The following is a 19,458-nucleotide window of genomic DNA, read 5'->3' as shown; positions in this document are numbered from 1 at the left end:
TGCGTGGTATGTGCTGAATGTGTTTGACATTCAGCAAACAACCCAGTTAACAAAACTCAAACCAAAACAAATCTCCGCATGCGAATTTGTTTATTTTGATAAAATTAAAGTAAAACTAACCATTTTTCTGTGGTCGCACTATCGTAGGTAATTTAATCTTTTAAATCATCATACTATTGTATCGCCTGCACCGCATTATATCCATCTTCCATAGCTGAGTGTGTGAATAGCATCGATTATCCTTATCACCGGGAACAAAGGCACAAACAAATGAAAAATCAATCCAAAAAAGTTTGGGCGCGCGCACAAGTGCAGCGCGAACGGTGCCGAATCCGTACACGCCTAACCACTCGGACAAAGAGCACGGGTCAATAGTGTACCAAACAAATGGCAAGGAAGACAAATTGGTACCACCCTCCTTCGCGAGTGGTCATAAACTATCGTGTGAGGACGTTGCGTGTCGCAGTTGTTTAGCATTAACATCATCCAACAAAAAAACAAAGGCTGCTGAAAAAACGGACCATAAACTCGAAGGCAGGGATAGATAATTTGTGGGAGTACGTTAATTAAAATTAATTTTGACACCGTGCAAAATACCATCGGTAGCAGATACGTCGTACCGTACCGGGAATGATGGTTTATTATTTGGCTATTTATGAAGGTGAAGGAAAGTAAAAATAACCGTCTGATATTTGCCATTTTCTGTCGCAGGAAAATTCACAACAACGTTGGACGTCGGCGGCGGTCTGATCGATAATCCCCACCTTCAACACCCTCCCTCATGTGCATGTAGCCGTTGTTTGTACGTGCAGTATGAATTTAATAATATCTCAAAGGACTCAAAAACAAACGCCTGGCTCGTGCGCACGACTGTGTGAGGAAGTGTTGCCGGAAGGAGAAACTGCTGCCGTTTACTGAATGAGCCAAAGCGAATAATGAAACCGAACAACTGTCTCGAAACGACCGACGAGAACATATCGCAACCAGTGCCAGCCGACCATACGGACAACAGCAGTGCGCTAAAGATCGTGAGCAAACAATTCCTCTGTGGCACTCCGGTTCGATCGATCCGGTGGCATGTGAGTAGTGGCCACGTTCGCGTTACGTGCAGTGTGTGAAGAACGTGCAATCCTTTCGTCCAGCAGTAGGGCCATTATTTTGAGTTTCTTTTTAGTTTTTTTGTTTGATTGTTTTCTTCCGTGCCTTTTTGGGGGTGGGGGACACAATTTGTAGGATCTGTTTGAACGCGAACTAAGCTGGGACGAGCAGGCTGCTTTACTGGACGTGACGGTAGATCATCCGCTAGTGCGACGCTATCCGCTCAGTGCCGAGTATCAGGCAGCGTTTCTAAAATATATCATCACCAAGCTGTCCAGCATGAACGTTGAGCAGCACGATCGGATGTACGAGAATTATTGCGCGATGCTTTCACCCGGTACCGAGCTACCCTTGGACGATCCGTCGATCGGACTTAGCTACAAACATTACGAACTTCCTCACGGACAGGGCGTTATATCGCTGAAAGAGTCCAGCGCGTTCGTATCGGATGGAACGACCGGGCTGTGTAGCTGGCAGGCGGCCAAAGCACTCTGTGAACACATATCGAACAATCGGGATGATTTCCACGGACGGAACATACTGGAGCTTGGTTCCGGGGTCGGTTTATCCGGTATCTATCTAGCCAAATGCTACGAACCTTCGATCATCGTAATGTCGGATTGCCACTCGTCCGTACTGACAGCGCTGAAGGAGAACGTTCGGCTAAATTTCCCCAATGCAGCACCGGTTGAGTGTGACAATCCGTTGGTCAGTCTGCTGCTGGACAGTGGTAACACACTGATGGGCGTGATGGATCTCGACTGGCAGTATATCAGTGCATCGAACCTTAGCCAACTGATCGAACCGGACGTGATCGTGGCGGCCGACATCGTGTACGATCACACACTCTTTCCAGCACTTCTCTCAACGTTGAACTATATCTTCTGTCTGTCGAACAATCGCTGCAAGTTTGTGCTTGCTTGTACCGAACGGAATCAGGACACGTTGAATGAGTTTCTGCAGTTGTTGAGTAAGTGGCACAATCCATACGATCTTAAAAAAAGTTCGGTCCTATTTAATGTCGTTTTGTTTCCTTGTTTTTTTTCTCTCCCTCCACCTGCGGGCAACAGTCACCGCAAAGTTTCGCATTAACGAAGAGACGGTTTCACCTTCGCGCCACTTTCACTGGGATAGCAGCGCGTCCAACATACGTATCTTCACCATAACGAGAGCCTTCTCATAAGATGCACACACACATCCACTATTTTCCCAAAAAAACGTCTTTTTCGGTGATCTCTTTTTCTATCTCGAGGAGGAAAACTTTAACCACCCCAAAAACCAACCACTCAAAATGCTAAACGCTTTTCTCTCAAACAAAATGTATCTAAACCTATATTGTATTCTTATCACATTTGTCTAAAAACTATTTGCTATTGACCACCGCAAAAGATAACAAAAAAACAAACAAACACTTTTTTCCAATATTATCGACGCCAGAGGGACCACCAGATGGAATCACACAAAAACACATATGATAGCGTTACTGCAAAATGCAAGAATGAAAGTACTGTAAAGCTTTTGAACGCGACAAACAAGAAACAAAAAAAAAGACATACCTTAAAGTACACACCAACAATACCAACCATACCACGGAAATGGACACAAGTTAACGCGGTAACCTGTTTTTAATAACGTCCAATGTTTAGAACCCAGAATCATGTGCTAGTTAAATAATGCTAAATATATACATACAACATTAGTGCAATCTGTGTACCACTGTAAAGAATTTATTCTTCTTTGCTTTCTGTTTGTCTCTGACCACTGTCTTTGTCGGTCTTGATCGGAAGTATTGCGGGCACGATCCATAATCGCAGTGTGCACTCAATCCCGGAAATGTTTTTTCTAATCGTGCTTTTAGAATTTATTAATGTTATCGTAGCAGAAGAAAAAAGAAAACCAACCGAAAGGACATCTGTTGCTTATTCTAAATGCGAAAGATCATCGAGCTCGGGAGGAATTTGTATCATATCGTCCTGCACTTCCTGCACACTACCAGCAGCGGGTATGTAAGCCGACGGTTTGGCAATTATGTTGGCAGCCGGTCCAGCTTGGGATTGATTGATAATGACCACCTTCTGACCGATCGCTGTACCACCGCCAGCACTTGACGATGGCACATTCGATGTTGTCGCGATCGATCCCGGTTCCAGCTTGATCATGCTCGATTGTAACTGCACGGCGGAACCGGTCGCTGCGAGGGCCGTACCACCGGGTACGCTACTCTGCCGCTGTATAATGGGACCTACAAAATCGTCTACATCTCAGTAAACGTGGTAATTTGGCGTGATAAAAACAAAAAAACCAATAAACAAACTGAACGGAAAAGAAGGACATTTCGATTGAAGCTAAAAAAAGGAATTAACAACCGAAAGGAATGTGAAAAAAATTTACCTTGCGAAGGAGAAGGTGTTTGGGCACGTTGCGGTACTATCACAAACTTTTGCTGTGATGGCACTTGCGCCATACCCGATCCGCCCGTTGCTGTTGCCGGTCGCTGTATGGAAGCCGTTGCTGCCATCGTTTTTGCAATCGTGGACGATTGTGGCGTCTGCGGTCGGGAGGGTGCCGCCGCCGTTAGGACTATCGTATTGCTACTGTTACTGCTAGTGCTGACGGTAATGGAGGTGGTAACGGACGGTGTGGAACTTGCGGCAGATGGACCACCTGATCCGGTAGCTCCCGATGAAGGAGACGCAGAACGAGCTTTCACCACCGCCTGATGTAACGTTTGTCCTAAGCAACCGTAATCGCGCTTGTAGTCCTCTACCAAATCGGGTGGATTACGGAGCGTTTTCAGTATGGGTGGAACGCCCTTTAGCAGCATTGTGCGAATATGGCCAGCAGCGATCTTGTCCGTGTTGCTAATGTTACTAGTAATTCCCTGAAGCAACGGTTCAACACGCTCGGAGATAAACTTTAGGCGCGGTATGATGAACACTTTGGTAACCTCTGTGCCGAGTTCGGACAAACCTTGCAGCGCGCCATACATCGACGACAGAGGTGTTTTGTCGTTTTGCAGTGCGGCACTGAACAGTCGCGTTACACGCGTTTGTAGATTGTTCGTGGATGTGTTGAACGTTTTACAAATCTGTGCCATTAGCCGAGCGGCAAAATCACGCAACGCCCAGTGATTGTCCAGCTCGGGACGCATACACAGCTGCCGGGACACGATGCACGTTGAAACGCAGGGAATGAGTTCGTGAAGCTGGAAAAGTGAAACAAACAAAAACCGTTCTCATTTTCGCTTGGACAAGCAGATAATTGTACTACCTACATATTTCTCGAGGTAAAGGGCAGGATTGTCTAGCAGGGCGCGAACCATTCGCATAAGGTAGATCAGCAGGGCCAGATTGTTTTGGACCACATTCACCTTTACACCCTCGGCGATGAATGTACACATCCTTGGTAGCATTTCGTGCAGACCCGGATCACTGGACAGCGATGTGAGAGCTTCCGCCCGTCTAGCCTCATCCGATCCGACACAGGCCTCAGTGATTTCCTTGTAGTACAGCTGCTGCTCAACGGAAAGCTCATGTTGGGCCAACTGTTTCACCTGTACCGTTTCCGAGTTCTTCAACTTGTGCTTGTTAATGGTCGGTTTACCAGTCGTATCCTTTTGGTTTGTTTTGTCCAGCTTATGGGCAGGATTGACCGAATCAAGCGCTTGCACATCCTTCGACAATGGAGGTGGATTTTCGGGTACGGTCGGTTGTACGCCTTCCACCGCCAGCCAGTGAGCACGTAGCGACGCTTCGAGAGGAATCTTGGGCGACTGGCCCTGTACCACCTCCGTTAGGTCGACTTCCTTCTCTTCGATGAAATGTAACTCGCGCCCTCCGCCGGATGCAAAGCGGAAGGGTATAAAATCACGTGCCACGAACCCGTACTGTGGTTCAATGTTTCGCACCTTCAGCGAGTGGTCAATATCGGCGATGGACAGTTTCATGCGCTTCGAGTGATGCATAAACTTGACCGCATCTTGTACGATCTGTTTCAGCTTAAACGATACATCGTCCGCCAATTCTTTCGCCGCGTCATCCGGAAGGCTACCGACGCCGATGCTTTCTGCAATAACCTTCATCGATTCGAGGGAAAGTGTGGAACCGTACATAGTTTTATCGCGATCGCCCATTTTCTTTCAATCCGATTGGGTTTGATTTCACATTAATTCAAACAAAACAAACAACAGAAACAGAGGGAACACTCTTTCCAGCACTTCGGAAAATACTGCTTGTTTTTTTATGCGACAGAGCATAGCATATTTGCACCCAAATAACAAACTGCACTTTGATAGATCTGTTTGACAGCTGCTCTATTCGCATGTTTGTTTGGAGCCTATCCGGGGCTGCGAAGAAAAAAACATGAAAATTTTGCCCTTTTCTCTTTTTTTTTCGTTATCTCTATCATAACCTCAGAACATAAAGTTGATTTTTTCAAAAAGTGTTTTCATTTATGCTCCCTATGAAATGATAAAGTTTAGGTAGTTTCAAAGGCGATTAGACATAAGCATAGCAAAACCTCAATAAACCACAAAGTAAAATGAAAAAAAAACACCGAAAATAATTGGCATTCTACTGTGTTGTATAATAAATCGTGAAAATTTGCCCGGGAGTTATTTAACGAGTTATTCAATTTCTATTTAATTATGCTTCACATGATGTTTAATTATGCTTGTTGGGCAACCGGCTTGACAAGACTGTCAAATAAGCACTCAATAGGCACTACAGTGCGTGACAAAGAAATTGCTCCGAATTCGATAAATCAATAGTAAAATAGGTTGTAGGCTCGCTTGTGGAACTTTTTCTCATTAAATATTGCAAAAAACACATCCATAATGAAACATTAGCGTTTAATAATTGAAACATTAGCACTGTAGCAGATCGTTTGTTTCGATTCGCTTGTCACAACTCATTCGAATTATGCTACGTTCGAAACCTACTGGTCTGTCAACAACCATTTTCCCCGGCACGGGTAGCGGGAAAATCATATCGTCCTTGGATTGCGTTGACTGCGTGAGTGGCTGTCAAACAGCATGGACGCGTGAGTTCCCTGCCGACGACGAATAATCATCGCTTTGGTCCCATTTTTCCAATTTCATCGTTTTTGTGTTGATTGGCTCGTGGTGTGACGGGTGTGTTTTCGTTTCGCTTCAACATATTGTGGTTTGAAGCGTCGTGCGCGATCCTTCCGGTAGATCGAAAAGCCAAAGGTCGATCGATACGCTCTATAATCCCGGAATCACCTTCCTGCCTTCTTCTGCTGTACCGTGCTGCTTCTACCATCCTTCGGTGACAGTGAAATCTGTGACCGGGTCGGAAGACGGAGACAGAGTAAACCAACCACTTACCAACCTTTTTACCGATTCGCTCCATTTCCCGGGGGGTCATTTTCCACACCCGGTACCCTTTACCAGGACAAAACCCCGTGTATCCGTCGTACGAAAAGTGTACATCACATAGCGGACCGCGTGTATCTTTCGTGCTGTGCTGTTTTTCCCGTCTGTATGTTCCGCGTGTGCGCGCCTTACCGCTTGTAAGGGTGAACGAGACATCCGACAGAACTGGTTGCAAGTGGTGCAAAAATCGGTTCCCGGCACAATCCCGTGTTTCCCTGGTGCCCGAATCCGAACCTTGACGGGTAGGAACGGAGATGTGCAACCAAGTGACCACACGTATTCAGGTATGTAGTACCGGATTTAATTGCACGCATCAATAAGCAGTAATCATAGCGGTTTGCATAAAAAAATGCATCCATTCATGGCCGCCTGTGTCTCGTGTTTATATCCGAGACAGTATCCGATTTGACGTATAGGTTAGCTTCGAGAAATCAAGCATGGATAAAAATGACGTTTCATATCGCTTGTTCCTCTTCGGATTATTCCATGTGGATAATAAATGTTAGGAGCATTCTATCGACTGATAGCAAAACTCTTTACATTCAACCGAATTTCGGAAGTACATCAATGTTTCCAACATGATAGCATCTGCCGGTGGTATACTCACACCGTACACCGATTTTCAATCGATAATCCAAGACTGCATCTAGCTGCGAAACAATGTTGAGTTAAAAAAGGTCAGAACAAATGTATAAATAAAACAAACTGCAAGGCCAACATTAGGGCTGCGAATGGGTGAAATTGTTCTAATATTAAACAGCATGATAGCACCAATGCTCTACAGAGGGAGCATATTATTTATGCTACTGATATGCCGGTCCGGTTCACGTTTTTGAACAAATTTCCCTTTGGATAATCACAGATGGGGTGCCGTCGTTCATGTACGGTTGAAAGAATTAAGCCAAGCTATGTGCTGCCGTGCCGAAGAGCCTACGAAAGCGCGATAGAAACCTTGAAATTTGGACAACAGCTGTCGTAACATAGTTCGCACACGTTCTGCTGTTGCTGCTGATTCCACAGCAAGCGCACGTACCACATACCGATTTTCCCTCGTTTGTTTGCGCCTGTCCCGTTCTGTTCGTCGCCTACTTGTAGCCTGCTGCTGCTGCTCATGCTTGTGCAACATGCTTTTTTTGTGCGGTATATGCACATACGTTTGGTACAGAACTTTCTATTTCATCACTGTAAAAAAAGAAGCAATTGTTTGACAACAGTTGCTCTTTTGCAAACAATATCATGGCATACTTGACGATGGAAAGTTTCTGCATGTAGTTACAGGAAAAATGTGTCGAACTTGTGGACAAATGCTGCTAAAAATTAACATAGCATTTGTCATTGTTATATTTACTATCTCCCATAAAGTATCGTAAATTCATCACACAAGATTTGTTCACTATCATATTATTAATCTTCTTTTTTTAGCTCCTTCCATTACATCGAACTTAACGTTCCTAGTATCGTTCATAAGGATTATGCTACGGGACACATTCATGATGAACGAAATTGTGAAACTTTCGAGTTTTCACCCATTGTTTCCATTAGTTCAGCATTAGAATAGCAGATTGGACAATTGGAAATAAATTGGACAATTGGAAATTGGACAAATGGATATTGGAAATATCAATTACCGCAATTCTTCCTTACCATGCAGGAACTATTATTTGCATTTTTGTGTTTTCCCAGTCTCGCTTTTGTTCGGGACTAACCGGGAAATTGGAACTTGTTCTAACCGTATCATCCTGCGTTCGATTAATGTCGGTGATTGTCGGCTGAATGGTCGGCCCCAGGATGGATGACGTAATGGGCATTTGCGTCATCACCCCTAAGGATTACTAGTTCTACAATTCCTGGGCATGTTTGCAGTGTGTTGATTGCTTGCAAAAGAATGCTGGTCACGGGACAGAGATTTTAGATGGCTTAACATGATACTCCTGAAGGTGATGGAAAGATGTCGTAGTCGTTTGGTTTTTAACGATTTGAGAATGGTTTTGGTTTGTTATACTTATTGTGCTTAATTAGCTTTATTATTTATATTAACTTCTTCCAAATGTTTTTAGATGATGTAGTTTCAACTTTGGTGTACTTTTTCAACGCGGTTTTTTTATGAAAAATCTGCTGCCCCACAATTGGATTTTACACATTACGAGGCTACAAACATGAAAGGATTCGTTGGTTTTACATTTACACAAGCTATACACATCTAATATTTCACAACACGCTACTAGTATTATTAGCACACGGGATGGTGAGTCATACGCATGAGACAGTAATAGATTCGGGAAAGAAAAATGTATTATACATAGGTGAATAAATCATTGTTAGTTACGCTTCAGCAAATCACGGCTGTTGTTTTCCCTTTTCGAGACGAAAAGCATTCGCAGTGGCCATTATTTCAGCAAGCAAACCACTAAAAAGGCAACTTCCGCCGTTGACTATACATCCTGTATGCCGCCATCATTACCCAAACGTTAGCTGGGTAATGGGTTACCGTTTTTGCAAATGTCAAAGCTCACGATTCACCTGGGCCAATGCAAATGCTTTCGTTGTTCTTTCGGTGAGATGATTATGTAGGTTCGTGTTGCCAATCGGTGGAGTGTGTAGTATGAAAGCACTGTGAGAGGAAGAGCGGTTTAAAAAAAATTGTTGCGTCATTTTTTATGTATTTCATTATTTGCATTCTTTGTTCATAATGTACTACGAAGAGATGTCTAATGTACTGATAGAGCTATCAAATTTTTGACAGTATAAAAGTACAGTAGAACGTCGATTATCCGGGGTGCTCGGGACCGGACTGATGCCGGTTAAACGATTTCCACGGATAATAATCCCTTAATTATCAAGGTCATTGATATATCTAGATAAAGCGTATATAGTTTATGTGTACTATACTATGATAGTCCTTTTGATGCTAAAAATGGTTCTGTCTGTAATGGTTCTGGTTCTGTAAAAATTATCAAATATCAATTAAAATTTTGAATGTTAAATAAAATCTATCGTTCAACGAACGTTAAATAAAATATCGTTAAAATATATCAGAACAAATGTTCACCACGGTTGAACAGCTGTCAATTTTCGTCTCACAGTTAATCCACCCTCCCGTTAATCCGCCTCCGGATAATCGACGTTCTACAGTATCTAGTATACATTGATTATTGACATGTTGATCGATTACCAAGTCAAAATAGTATATAAAAAAATCAAAACATTTTATCCGCCATGTTTATGCATTTTTTGTCTAAATGTTGAACGCAATATATCCAATATTCCGTCCGTATAAATCATTTTAAAAATGAGATTTTTTATTATTATTTGCAGTGGAAATTTTCTCTGTTTATTTTTACAAAGCTTACTCGCGGTTTAAAAAGTTCAAAAACTGAGCTTTCTATCGCCTTTCTATTGACTTTTAAGTCTTAAAATTATAAATGTTAGCAACTCATTACAGAGAAACAAACACTAAACAACTCCTTTCATGTAAATTAGTATGACGATCCTAATATGTAATTTATTGCATTATAACGGCGAGACTTTTCATGTTGCCAGAGTTACGGTGGTTTGAAGACTTAAATTAATAAATGATAACAATTTATTGATTTTTTTTTACTAAGATTTGATACTTATCTTTATTCAGAAGCTTTTAGTTGCTGTTAAGTACTTACACAAGTTTGTAAAAATAAGATTACAGATTAAAAATAAGAAAACAGATTTCACAAACTCCCAACAAAAAGTTTAGCTGAAGCAAATCAATTTTCTCCTCTTCTATATAGCCTATTAAGGCCATTAAAGTTTTCCCTCAACAAAAAATAAATTTGCTAAAAGGTTTCCCATTTGATGGAGTAATGTATTTTAAATGTATGTTGCAATCCTCAACATTTACCTTTATCTTCTCCAGACACAGTAACAGTCATATCATCACATTTTACGGCTCTTGTAACAGTTGCACGCTTAATATTTGATGACTTTCTCTTATTTTTAGCACAGTCGTGTTTCTGTCTGCAATTTACCAATGTACCACGACGTCTTGATCAACACACGGTCGGTTGTGAAATGATCCGCTTCATTTCTCTCAATTCTGTTGGCAATTTCTGCTATGCTCGTGTCTTCTTGAGATACGCTAGCACAAATTAGCCAAGTGTCATCTTGGAAACGCTCCGCCTATCGATATTTGTATGGCGTCTGTCAAAACACTTCTAAATTAATCGGTTGGCCATGCACCAAGATTGCTATTCTAATCGGTAGTATATGAAAATAGGATTAACAGTGTGCGATAGAGGTTTGTTGGCTCGGTGGCTTACGCTGACACCATACAGGCAATTTTCCCTACAAAAAAAAAAAAAAACATCAACAAAAATTCAAAATCTCTCAGCAATGGTAACTGGTAATGGTGTTTGGCATGAAATACCCTCCAAGATATGACAACAACAGTACAAAAAGTGAGAACTCGTGCCAGGAACATATATTCGTGGCAGGACAATATTTTTTTATTTCGCATTTAAAATTACGTTCCTTTCAGATCATAATTAACTTGCAGATCGTTGCAAATATTTGACCAAATGGTGTGTGAAATCTGAATCGACAGCAGGCAGGCAGTATTCGATTAAAGTTCCACCACCAGCCACGTACTATTCACACTCAGCTTCTACTTGTATTCACAAAATGGAGACGCCTGGTGGCGCTCTCGGGACGTAACGGTAAAAAATAATGGCGACGTAGGGCGAAGCAACAACACGGCACGTGTGCCGTAAGGTTGTAAACAATTTCTCCTCCAACTCTAGGGTGGGTTTTTGTTTTATTATTGCTGTGGGGGTTTTGGGCTTCACGCCATGTTTCACACAGAGTGGCTAAATAGCACCGACCTTAAACGAAGGGGGTATAAAACATTACGCAACATACATTTTGTATGGCAAATGAACGTTAAATTCATTAAACTTCTGTTGGATTATTGGATGTCGTTGAAACATGGTTAAAGCTTACGTCTGTACACTAAGATATTGAGCTTGAGTTTCTTCTTTCTTGTAAATCCATAATAAAGTACAACCTGTTGCTCTGGAAAACTTCGCTACCATTTGTCATGGTGATGTCTGTGTAAGTGTTTCCTGCGAAAAAGAAGGACCAATTTCTTTTCATTTTTCAATTTGTCAGTTGTAAAGGAAGAAGAAAGAAAAACTGACTCGACAACGGTATACACTTATCAAAATTACAAAAAAAAAAACATTTCATTGCTCCATCATCTTTGGTCGTAATTCTTGTTTAAATATTTCCAATCAATTTAACGATTTTGTGGAAAGAAAAAGCATTGGATAAATCTTGTGTTTTTCTTTCTTTCTGTTCCTGGTATGAACTCTCGAACAAACATGAAATTTCATTGTTATTATGTGTATACCGTTTCAAATCACCTGAGCTCTTGCAAGCAGGGATACGGTTTCCACCCCAATGCTCCAATGCTACCAGCAGGACCCAGGTATCGATTTTGTTGCCGAGCAACGGGAGATATTGAACGCCTGCAAGTTCAAGGACTAAACCAGAAGCATGAAAATATCTGTGTACTTCCTACAGCCCCCATGGCGCCACATACTGCACCGGTTGCATGCAATTAGTGAAACGCTTGTCGGTGGGCTCATTAAATGCATTTGTGTGTTGTGTTTTTAGGATTATGGATCAAATTTTCCAATTACAGTACCGATTCGAGCTTTTCCGGGCTGTGAGTTGCATGTGCATGTATAGAGCAGCTTTTTTTGACCTGCAGTTGAATAAAATGGGTGCATTTGACATTTTGTTTTTTCTGTGCATTGATGGAAAACCACAACTCACCATACTTTGTCAGGCGATTTACAGCGAATCATTCTATTTTTTGAAATAATTTTAATTCCAAGTTATGGATTATGTGTCTAGTTCTGTGAGTTCGGATGAAAAACTCTAGGAAAATTCGTAGCATAAAGCCGAACATCATATAAATGTACAGGAAATTAGTTCTAAATAGCCGAAAGGATTCACTGTTCAAATGTTGTATCAAAATTCAGAGTAAATTAGAGAGTTCTTAGAGAAGTTTTGAATTAATTAGTTTAATGCGACCAACGATGAATTGAATAAAATCGCTTTAGTTTGTGTAGTGTGTCATCATTTTTGAATATAACTCAAAGTTATCGTTGTTTCGGTGATCGCAAAAAAATTAATTACATCCCAATGTTCTTTGGATTCTTTGGTTACTCAATGTTCTTAAGGAAAATTTTAAATCTGTGTAGAATTCTTTCAAATATTCTCATAAACCTTAAAAATCCTTCAAATGCAGCTACAATTTGTTTCAAAATTTCAACAAGATTAGTATGGGATCGACTAAAAGCCATGAAGATAGTGCCAAAGGAGTCACATGAGGCTCGAGAGCCATACTTTGCCGACCACTGAATTTTGTTCATTTTTACCATAAACTGATTATTTTGCACCCCATAGTGCTTACTGATTAGATTACATGCTGTTGCGCCAAGCGTAACATTGTTCGTTACAGCCTAAATGACGGCAATGAGCAAAATTTGTAGGGTGAAGACATCAAAGAAATTTGAAAATTTTTTGACTTTTGACAAATTCTTGTACTGATATTTATCTGCTATGTAAGAACAATGTGGCGATATTTTTGGTCATTCGAAATTATTCACAAAAAGGTGGAAACATTTCACATCAACTTTTGCAATTTCCACTTCAACTTGAAAATAATCCAGAAATGGTTCTTCACCATCGCATCGCAAAAAAACCCTATATTCTAATTAAATTTAGCTAATTAGCATTATGTTCTGACATACAACATAACACACATTGTGCAGCAAGCATAAAGAAGCATTCGAAACCCTTTTTGTTTTGCGGTGTTGTAAATTTATTAAAACCACCGTGACGCGGCGTGCAGTTCAAGCTATTCAATGGAAGTCTCTTGACCTCAGCCAATGAAATCTAAACGCTAGCATTGATTGACGCTAATTTGAAATAATACATGGCCATTGAGTTGTAAATTGCCTATCCGTTTGCTTTTTCCGCTTTTGATGAGCAATTATCAAGTACGTTCGAATAAAATAATTCCAAAACATTCCATTCCTTATTACTTCAACAACTTTGCTTCCTAACGACAAACGGATCGTAGCGTTATGGCTCTAACTAAACATTGAACCTTCGTGTATCAGTGATCGTTTAGTAATGCCATGCCATTGGTTGGTACTTTATGGATCATAAATTAACTGGTATTTGACTGCAATGACTCATGCAGTGCTTACTGAACGATTATAGGGTCATGGAAGATAATTAAAAAAAGTTCCCACATCCTTTAGACATAAGATAACCCCCAAAACAGGGTTAAAGCATCATCGACCAATGTCCGCATCTTTATTGTCTGCATTATTTATTGCTTGTGAGTTTGGCAAATTTAAATAGTTGCGACAATCGAAAAGCTTAGTTCAACAATAGTTAAGATTTAATACTTTTCAATTTCCCAATAATTGTGACTTCATCATGATTTAGGGTTTTGCTGATACGTTGTTCTACAGGATGTGTTATTGTGGATTTAACACTAGAACTCCCGGACAAGTCATTTTGACTGAAACGCTTTATTTTCGTCACATTTTTTTTCTTGGGGTTAAATAATCCCATGGTAGTTGAACCATGAATTTTACATATATATTTTAAAGTACGATCAACAATAAACAATAAAATATACTCCAACTCTTCGAAAATGTTTAAAAATCAACATAAAATCATCAACATCAGCATAAAATCAACGAATGAAAAACGCTTAAAACGCTTAAAATTCTTCTTAATCACTTTTTGCATAACCTCATAACAGGTGAAAAATAATTAAACCAAAATGTAATTACTATAATTTTCGTAATATATTCCTCACCGTTAAGTTGCTGTTTACCATCGCCATTGTTCGATGAATTCGTAGACAAACTCATGGATCGAGATCTGTTTTTATTTCATCTTTCATTGCATTGTATCGCAGCCCCCTTACGGGTGTGCATGTTTGCCGTAGGCAGCATTTGTGGCTGATCATTTGCAATTCTGCACAGCCCCAGGTTGCCCCAGTTTGCAGTACGCATTGGCATTGATGGCAGCTTCTTCTATGGTATGTGCCCGGTGAATGATGTCTGTCACACAGTTTCCGGCGTGCCAGGCGTTTCCTGGCACCGGTGCCGAACCGGTATTGTGGTGTACATATCGTACAGTGTCCCACGTGAGCTATGGATTTCACTCATGGCATTTCTCATGACCAGGAAAGGGGGATGGCGAACTAGTATGTGGGAAAATTTATGGCATTTATTGTTCCAACCGTGAATGGTTGGTTAGCGGGTTTTTTTGAAAGCTTTTTTGAAAGTAAAGATTGTTTGAAGCGCCCCCATTTTGTTGTTTTGAAGCGTAGTTTAGTGCATTAAATAAATAGAAATTGTTTGCTACACTTAAATCGTAACCAGCTTTCGTGCTTTAAGCTTGCAAAGTGCTTCCCAAAAAAGGGTGCGAAAACGTGTGTAACGTAGCTTAGATCAGAAGATCTCGGTGATGGTTTCAATCCTTTCTGCACCGTTCCGCACCGTTGTCGTGTGTCATGACCTTGTGTGACAGCAGATTGTGACGCAAATGGACAACATAATGGGCATTGGAGTAGCATAAGTGCGAACCCCAGATAGTGCCCATATACATACTGTCAGCTACCCTGGGTGGTTTCTGGTAGCTTCGTGTGGCAACATACATATGTATAAGATCCGAACAGGTGAAAGAAGCAACGGTTAACAGCTAATGTACGTGTACGTGAATGCGCGTTGTGTACTAACCGTACCACCGGCAAAGGTAGAACAAGATTCTTCCCGTGCTTTCGAGGTGGCTCAATAGCGACGGGCTAGAAGTGGGGTTGTTCAAGATGAAGCGTGGATGCCTTCGCTTACCGCTTGTACTACGATCGAGATGTTTGTCTCCCTGCCGCCACTTCAAGTGGCTTCTGTTCGCTTGTCTTGCTTTATTGCTGAAGCGACTTACCTTCGTCAGCAATTAGCGTCCATTGGCTTTGGCCAATAATTTCGCTCCTCAAGGACACGGGCGTTAGCAACGATGCCAGCCTTGTCGCTTTTCTCCATCGCTCAGTCAACCGTTAATGGATGGGAAAAAGCAAAACCCTGGTTCAGTTTTTACGATGTGTCTATGGTTGAAAAGATTCATTTCGTTTGTGTAAGGAAATGTAAGTTAGGGTTGTGAAAATGTATCCTGATTTCTACATTATTACATTTTTGTGGTGAATTTAATTCGTCCAACTCACCTGGTTAGTGTTAAATATTACTAAGAAAATATTAATCATTAAAATCACTATATTTATTCAACACCTTCCAGTCGGTTGTAGTGGTGTAAATTTTCTATCCTTGTTTCAATGTCGAAAGTTTTCATGCAACACCAAACAGCATAAATTATAGTCTTCACAGACTCCAAAAGTATGTCAGAATGGAATGAATAAATAGTGACCATAATGATGCGGTAGTTCAGCTTTTTTTTGCGTTTTCTACCATGCTTGCCTAAGAGCAATCTAGAACGGTAGTAAGATCTGCGACAAATTCTCATTTGTCCTTTCCCAGTGCGATGTGAAGTGTGAATTCCTCTTAAGTAGTGTTCTATTTCAATGTCATGCGCTGCAATAGAAGGGATGTTGAGAGTGGAGTAGTTTCTCTTCGCAGTGAGATACGAAAAAATTACGAACTGAAAAGGATGTTGGTGTGTCCTTGACGTGTTGTATCATCTTTGATGGGGGGATACATTTTACTTCGGCCCTGCATGGTTCGTAGACGCGGTAACTGTAGACGAATCTATCAATAGGACACAAGTGGAAGCTGGGAAACTAGGAAAACTGAGGAATGTTTTTTGGCAAAACTAATTGTGGCGTTCTCGTATTTCTTACTACTACTCGCTCTGGACCCTGGGAGCCTGGGATAAGAATGCAAAGAAACATCTCGTTAAAGTGCTTTAAGCGATTAATGAATTGTTCTTGTACGATAAAAAGGATTGTTGTTTGAATAATACATGATAAATGGTTCTACTTGGCCGACTCCATGCCCATGACAAATGATGTATCACAAGTGAAAGACATCATTATTAATTGTAAGAACTTTCGGTTTTTTTAAATTTATTTGGTTCGATTTGAATATTGGATTATTTCTATCCCAAAGCTTTAGCCCATTTTCATCTACACTGGAGGTGAATTTTTCTTTTTCTTCTTCTCTCGTTCTTCTCTCTCGAGACGCATATGTTGTACGATAGAGGAATTCAGCTTCCTGGGCTTTTCCCTATTACTCCACCGTATTGGACTTAAGCTCCAAAGTCTCAATTTGTTTACGAGTCTGGCAACTTAGGCTATATGTTCCGTGAATGAATTCGAATTTATTCTTAAGCCGAATGAATGAATTTTGTAAAAACCCACTTCGTCATGATTGCTACCTTTGGTTTATTAGACTTAATTTTATCACCATATGACGACATCTTTGTTACTGGGTAAACAACCCTTATTAAGTTTGGTACCATTCGAATCGTGCAAGGAACCAGCGAATGAACATTAAAATGGAGATCATGATGAACGACTCAAAATCTTTTGAAATTTTGAACTTTGCTTTAAATGAAACGTCCTTGATGTAGTTTTGTCCAACACGTAAATGTATGTTTGTGGATGTATGTGTCCACATTATTTGTTCAGTAAACTTTTCTTTTTTTTTCCTCATTATTTCAATGTTTCCTCAAGTTATGTAAATATGTATACTAAATAAAAGTAAAAAAAAATCGAAGAAGATGAATTAATGTTTCCAAGATCTTTTGAGAGTTGATTCATTATTCGAATGAGTCTTTACTCTAGATTAAAAGGTATGATTCGTCTGAAAAAGATTTATTAATCACATAACTATTATATGTACATAAAAAAGTTCTATGTTTCTAACAAAAAAGGGTATAATGGTTGTAACTAGATCAATTAATACGATCGTTGTCCTTCAAATAAGAGGAAGGGTCTTCTCCAACAACGCCTCCACCTGCCTTCAATAGGGCGAAAAACTCTTGTTTTTGTAAAGACGATAGGCGACCTTCTTCCTCCATTAGAGTGGTTATTCGCTTACGATCGTATTTCATTAGTCGGCGGAATATCTACCGGCTTTGTAAAGAGACTGTTGGCGCTACTGAGGGATGTCGCTTGAAATTTGATTTCGAGTAACGTTATAATGCGTCGTACATCGTCTTAAATCATATACCGCATTTTGGCCTTGTATAAGGCTCTCAAATTTTCTTTTCTACCGTACCCTTTTCATATGAAATGAAGCGTAACTTTTGAACGTTTGTTGCGTTGGTAGTGCCGATTTCGAAAAACAAAAACCTTCGAATGTTATTTTATTTGTGAATGTTGTTCACTTATTGCCAAGGTTTTCCTTACATTGAATTGATGATAGCATAGCGTACAATCATATGTTTACTGTTTGTATAATTTTTATCTACAAAAACCAACAAACATTTTCCGCATGATGATGATTAGTTCCTCCGGCCTTGTCATTACTCTGAACATGATAATATCTCATCATTGTTTGCATTTGGTGGAATTGTTTTTCTTGCATTGTACCTCACAATCCTACCTGATAACTGATGCCCATCCGGGTTCCGTTCTGTCATATTTGCTTTGTTTAAACATCCTGTTCTGTTCTTGTTGTACGTACTGAAATTGAAAGTTCTTCCACTGAGTATGATTTATGTATTAGCACATCATTAAAATAGTGCTAACCGTAGCGTTTTGACGCCACAGGACACGAAAAGTTTCATGGATGATCGTTCAACTGTGTGTAAGATATTAATGAAATTTATTTTTTGTTTGAAAGGCTCATCAACAATCGCAGTCTCAGCTTTTCTTAGTGCTTTAAAGTCATGTGTCATTCGACTTCACTTTATTGTTATGTTGCTGAAAGAAAAGTGTTTTCTGTGCATATTTTTTTATTTATTCTGAATTTAAATCGTTTGCTTCTTGAATCTACAAAAGCGATCTTTCTCGTACAACTCTGCTAAGTTGCGTCTAGCGGAGAATGTTTGTTTTTGTTTTGCCGCTTGAGTGACGTTCCTACCGCGCGTAGATCATGCAGTGTAAATCTTTTCACTGTCAATATACGCGAACTTGACATAATTCCTGGTCCGGAACAGGCGTTTTTCTGCGTGAAGTTGAGGCAGAAATGTTTGCTGGTGTGGGACGGTGGTTGCCGTAGTTGCTAGAAATTAATGAGAATCCGGTTCTGTCTAACGTCCGGCCAGGCACACGGCCAGCTGTTATGTGTGGACATACATTCTGTGTTTGTCCAGCTTCTTGTCCAGTGTCCTTCGTACGGAAGGGTGTCATGTTAATCGAAGAGTCGAACCATGGCCTACAGGTAATTTATAGCAGGAGCAAATTGTTGCACTGTAATGTCCGACCTTCGTCAGTAAAATTTACTGTTCGTGTAAGAGAAAGTGTGCCGTGAAATGTGTAAACATTTAAAGATGTGTTTAGCAATGGAATATAACATTAATTTTATTCCAAATAATATAATACAATACATAAATAAAATAAAAATTAAAAGGTTGGAACTAAATTGTTGTGTGAAGATCTTCCAACCCTAAAGTAAATGGTATTCTTGTAGTCCTGATTTAAAACGACCAGTTTAAAAGTTTTAAAATTATAACCTTTACATTAATTAAGTTGATAAAAATCTCCTGTTTCGGATGAAATTCTTCTTTCTTCGAGTGTGATTCAAACCTTCTCCTACTTAACTTTGTGCTTTTCTCTTGAGCCTTGTTGCGTAGGAGTTTTTTTTTGTTAAAGAGGTACTGGATGACCGGTCTGAAATAAGAGAAGAAAGGCATCTCTTAAACGCACGGCAGAAGCGCACGTGCTTCACCAGTGCTGACCTTCGTTGGATTGGGGTTCGTTTTTTTTTTTGCTTCAATTTGCTTAA

General features: G+C 40.3%; 3 protein-coding genes across 5 annotated transcripts in view; 2 read left to right on the top strand and 1 right to left on the bottom strand.

The window, feature by feature from the left end:
* Window positions 1-21: 21 nt before the first annotated feature.
* Window positions 22-2,300, top strand: LOC125766078 (protein-lysine N-methyltransferase EEF2KMT). Of its 2 annotated transcripts, none has more exons than XM_049431669.1 (4): window positions 22-147; window positions 712-1,079; window positions 1,234-2,068; window positions 2,169-2,300. In XM_049431669.1, the coding sequence occupies exons 2-4, from the start codon at window positions 936-938 to the stop codon at window positions 2,279-2,281; spliced, it is 1,092 nt and encodes a 363-aa protein (XP_049287626.1). In that variant the 5' UTR covers window positions 22-147; window positions 712-935; the 3' UTR covers window positions 2,282-2,300. The 2 variants fall into 2 exon arrangements, with proteins under 2 accessions (XP_049287626.1, XP_049287625.1); XM_049431668.1 differs by lacking the exon at window positions 22-147 and adding an exon at window positions 190-557.
* A 498-nt stretch (window positions 2,301-2,798) lies between these two features.
* Window positions 2,799-5,374, bottom strand: LOC125766076 (transcription initiation factor TFIID subunit 6). Of its 2 annotated transcripts, none has more exons than XM_049431667.1 (3): window positions 4,373-5,374; window positions 3,490-4,303; window positions 2,799-3,340 (listed from the first exon to the last, which is right to left on the bottom strand). In XM_049431667.1, the coding sequence occupies exons 1-3, from the start codon at window positions 5,228-5,230 to the stop codon at window positions 3,018-3,020; spliced, it is 1,995 nt and encodes a 664-aa protein (XP_049287624.1). In that variant the 5' UTR covers window positions 5,231-5,374; the 3' UTR covers window positions 2,799-3,017. The 2 variants fall into 2 exon arrangements, with proteins under 2 accessions (XP_049287624.1, XP_049287623.1); XM_049431666.1 differs by having other exon boundaries at window positions 2,799-3,352; window positions 4,373-5,372.
* A 746-nt stretch (window positions 5,375-6,120) lies between these two features.
* The window catches only part of LOC125761840 (sodium-dependent phosphate transporter 1-A), a 44,351-nt gene continuing 31,013 nt past the window's right edge, over window positions 6,121-19,458 (top strand). Inside the window, exon 1 of the mRNA XM_049423377.1 lies at window positions 6,121-6,777. The gene's annotated coding sequence lies outside the window, so the exon portion shown is untranslated. The remainder of the gene's footprint in view (window positions 6,778-19,458) is intronic.

This window comes from Anopheles funestus, chromosome 2RL (assembly GCF_943734845.2).
Source record: "Anopheles funestus chromosome 2RL, idAnoFuneDA-416_04, whole genome shotgun sequence".
In the NCBI taxonomy this organism is placed as follows: domain Eukaryota; kingdom Metazoa; phylum Arthropoda; class Insecta; order Diptera; family Culicidae; genus Anopheles; species Anopheles funestus.
The sequence above is the reverse complement of the archived record's forward strand: the minus strand, read 5'-3'. Positions and strand labels throughout refer to the sequence as shown.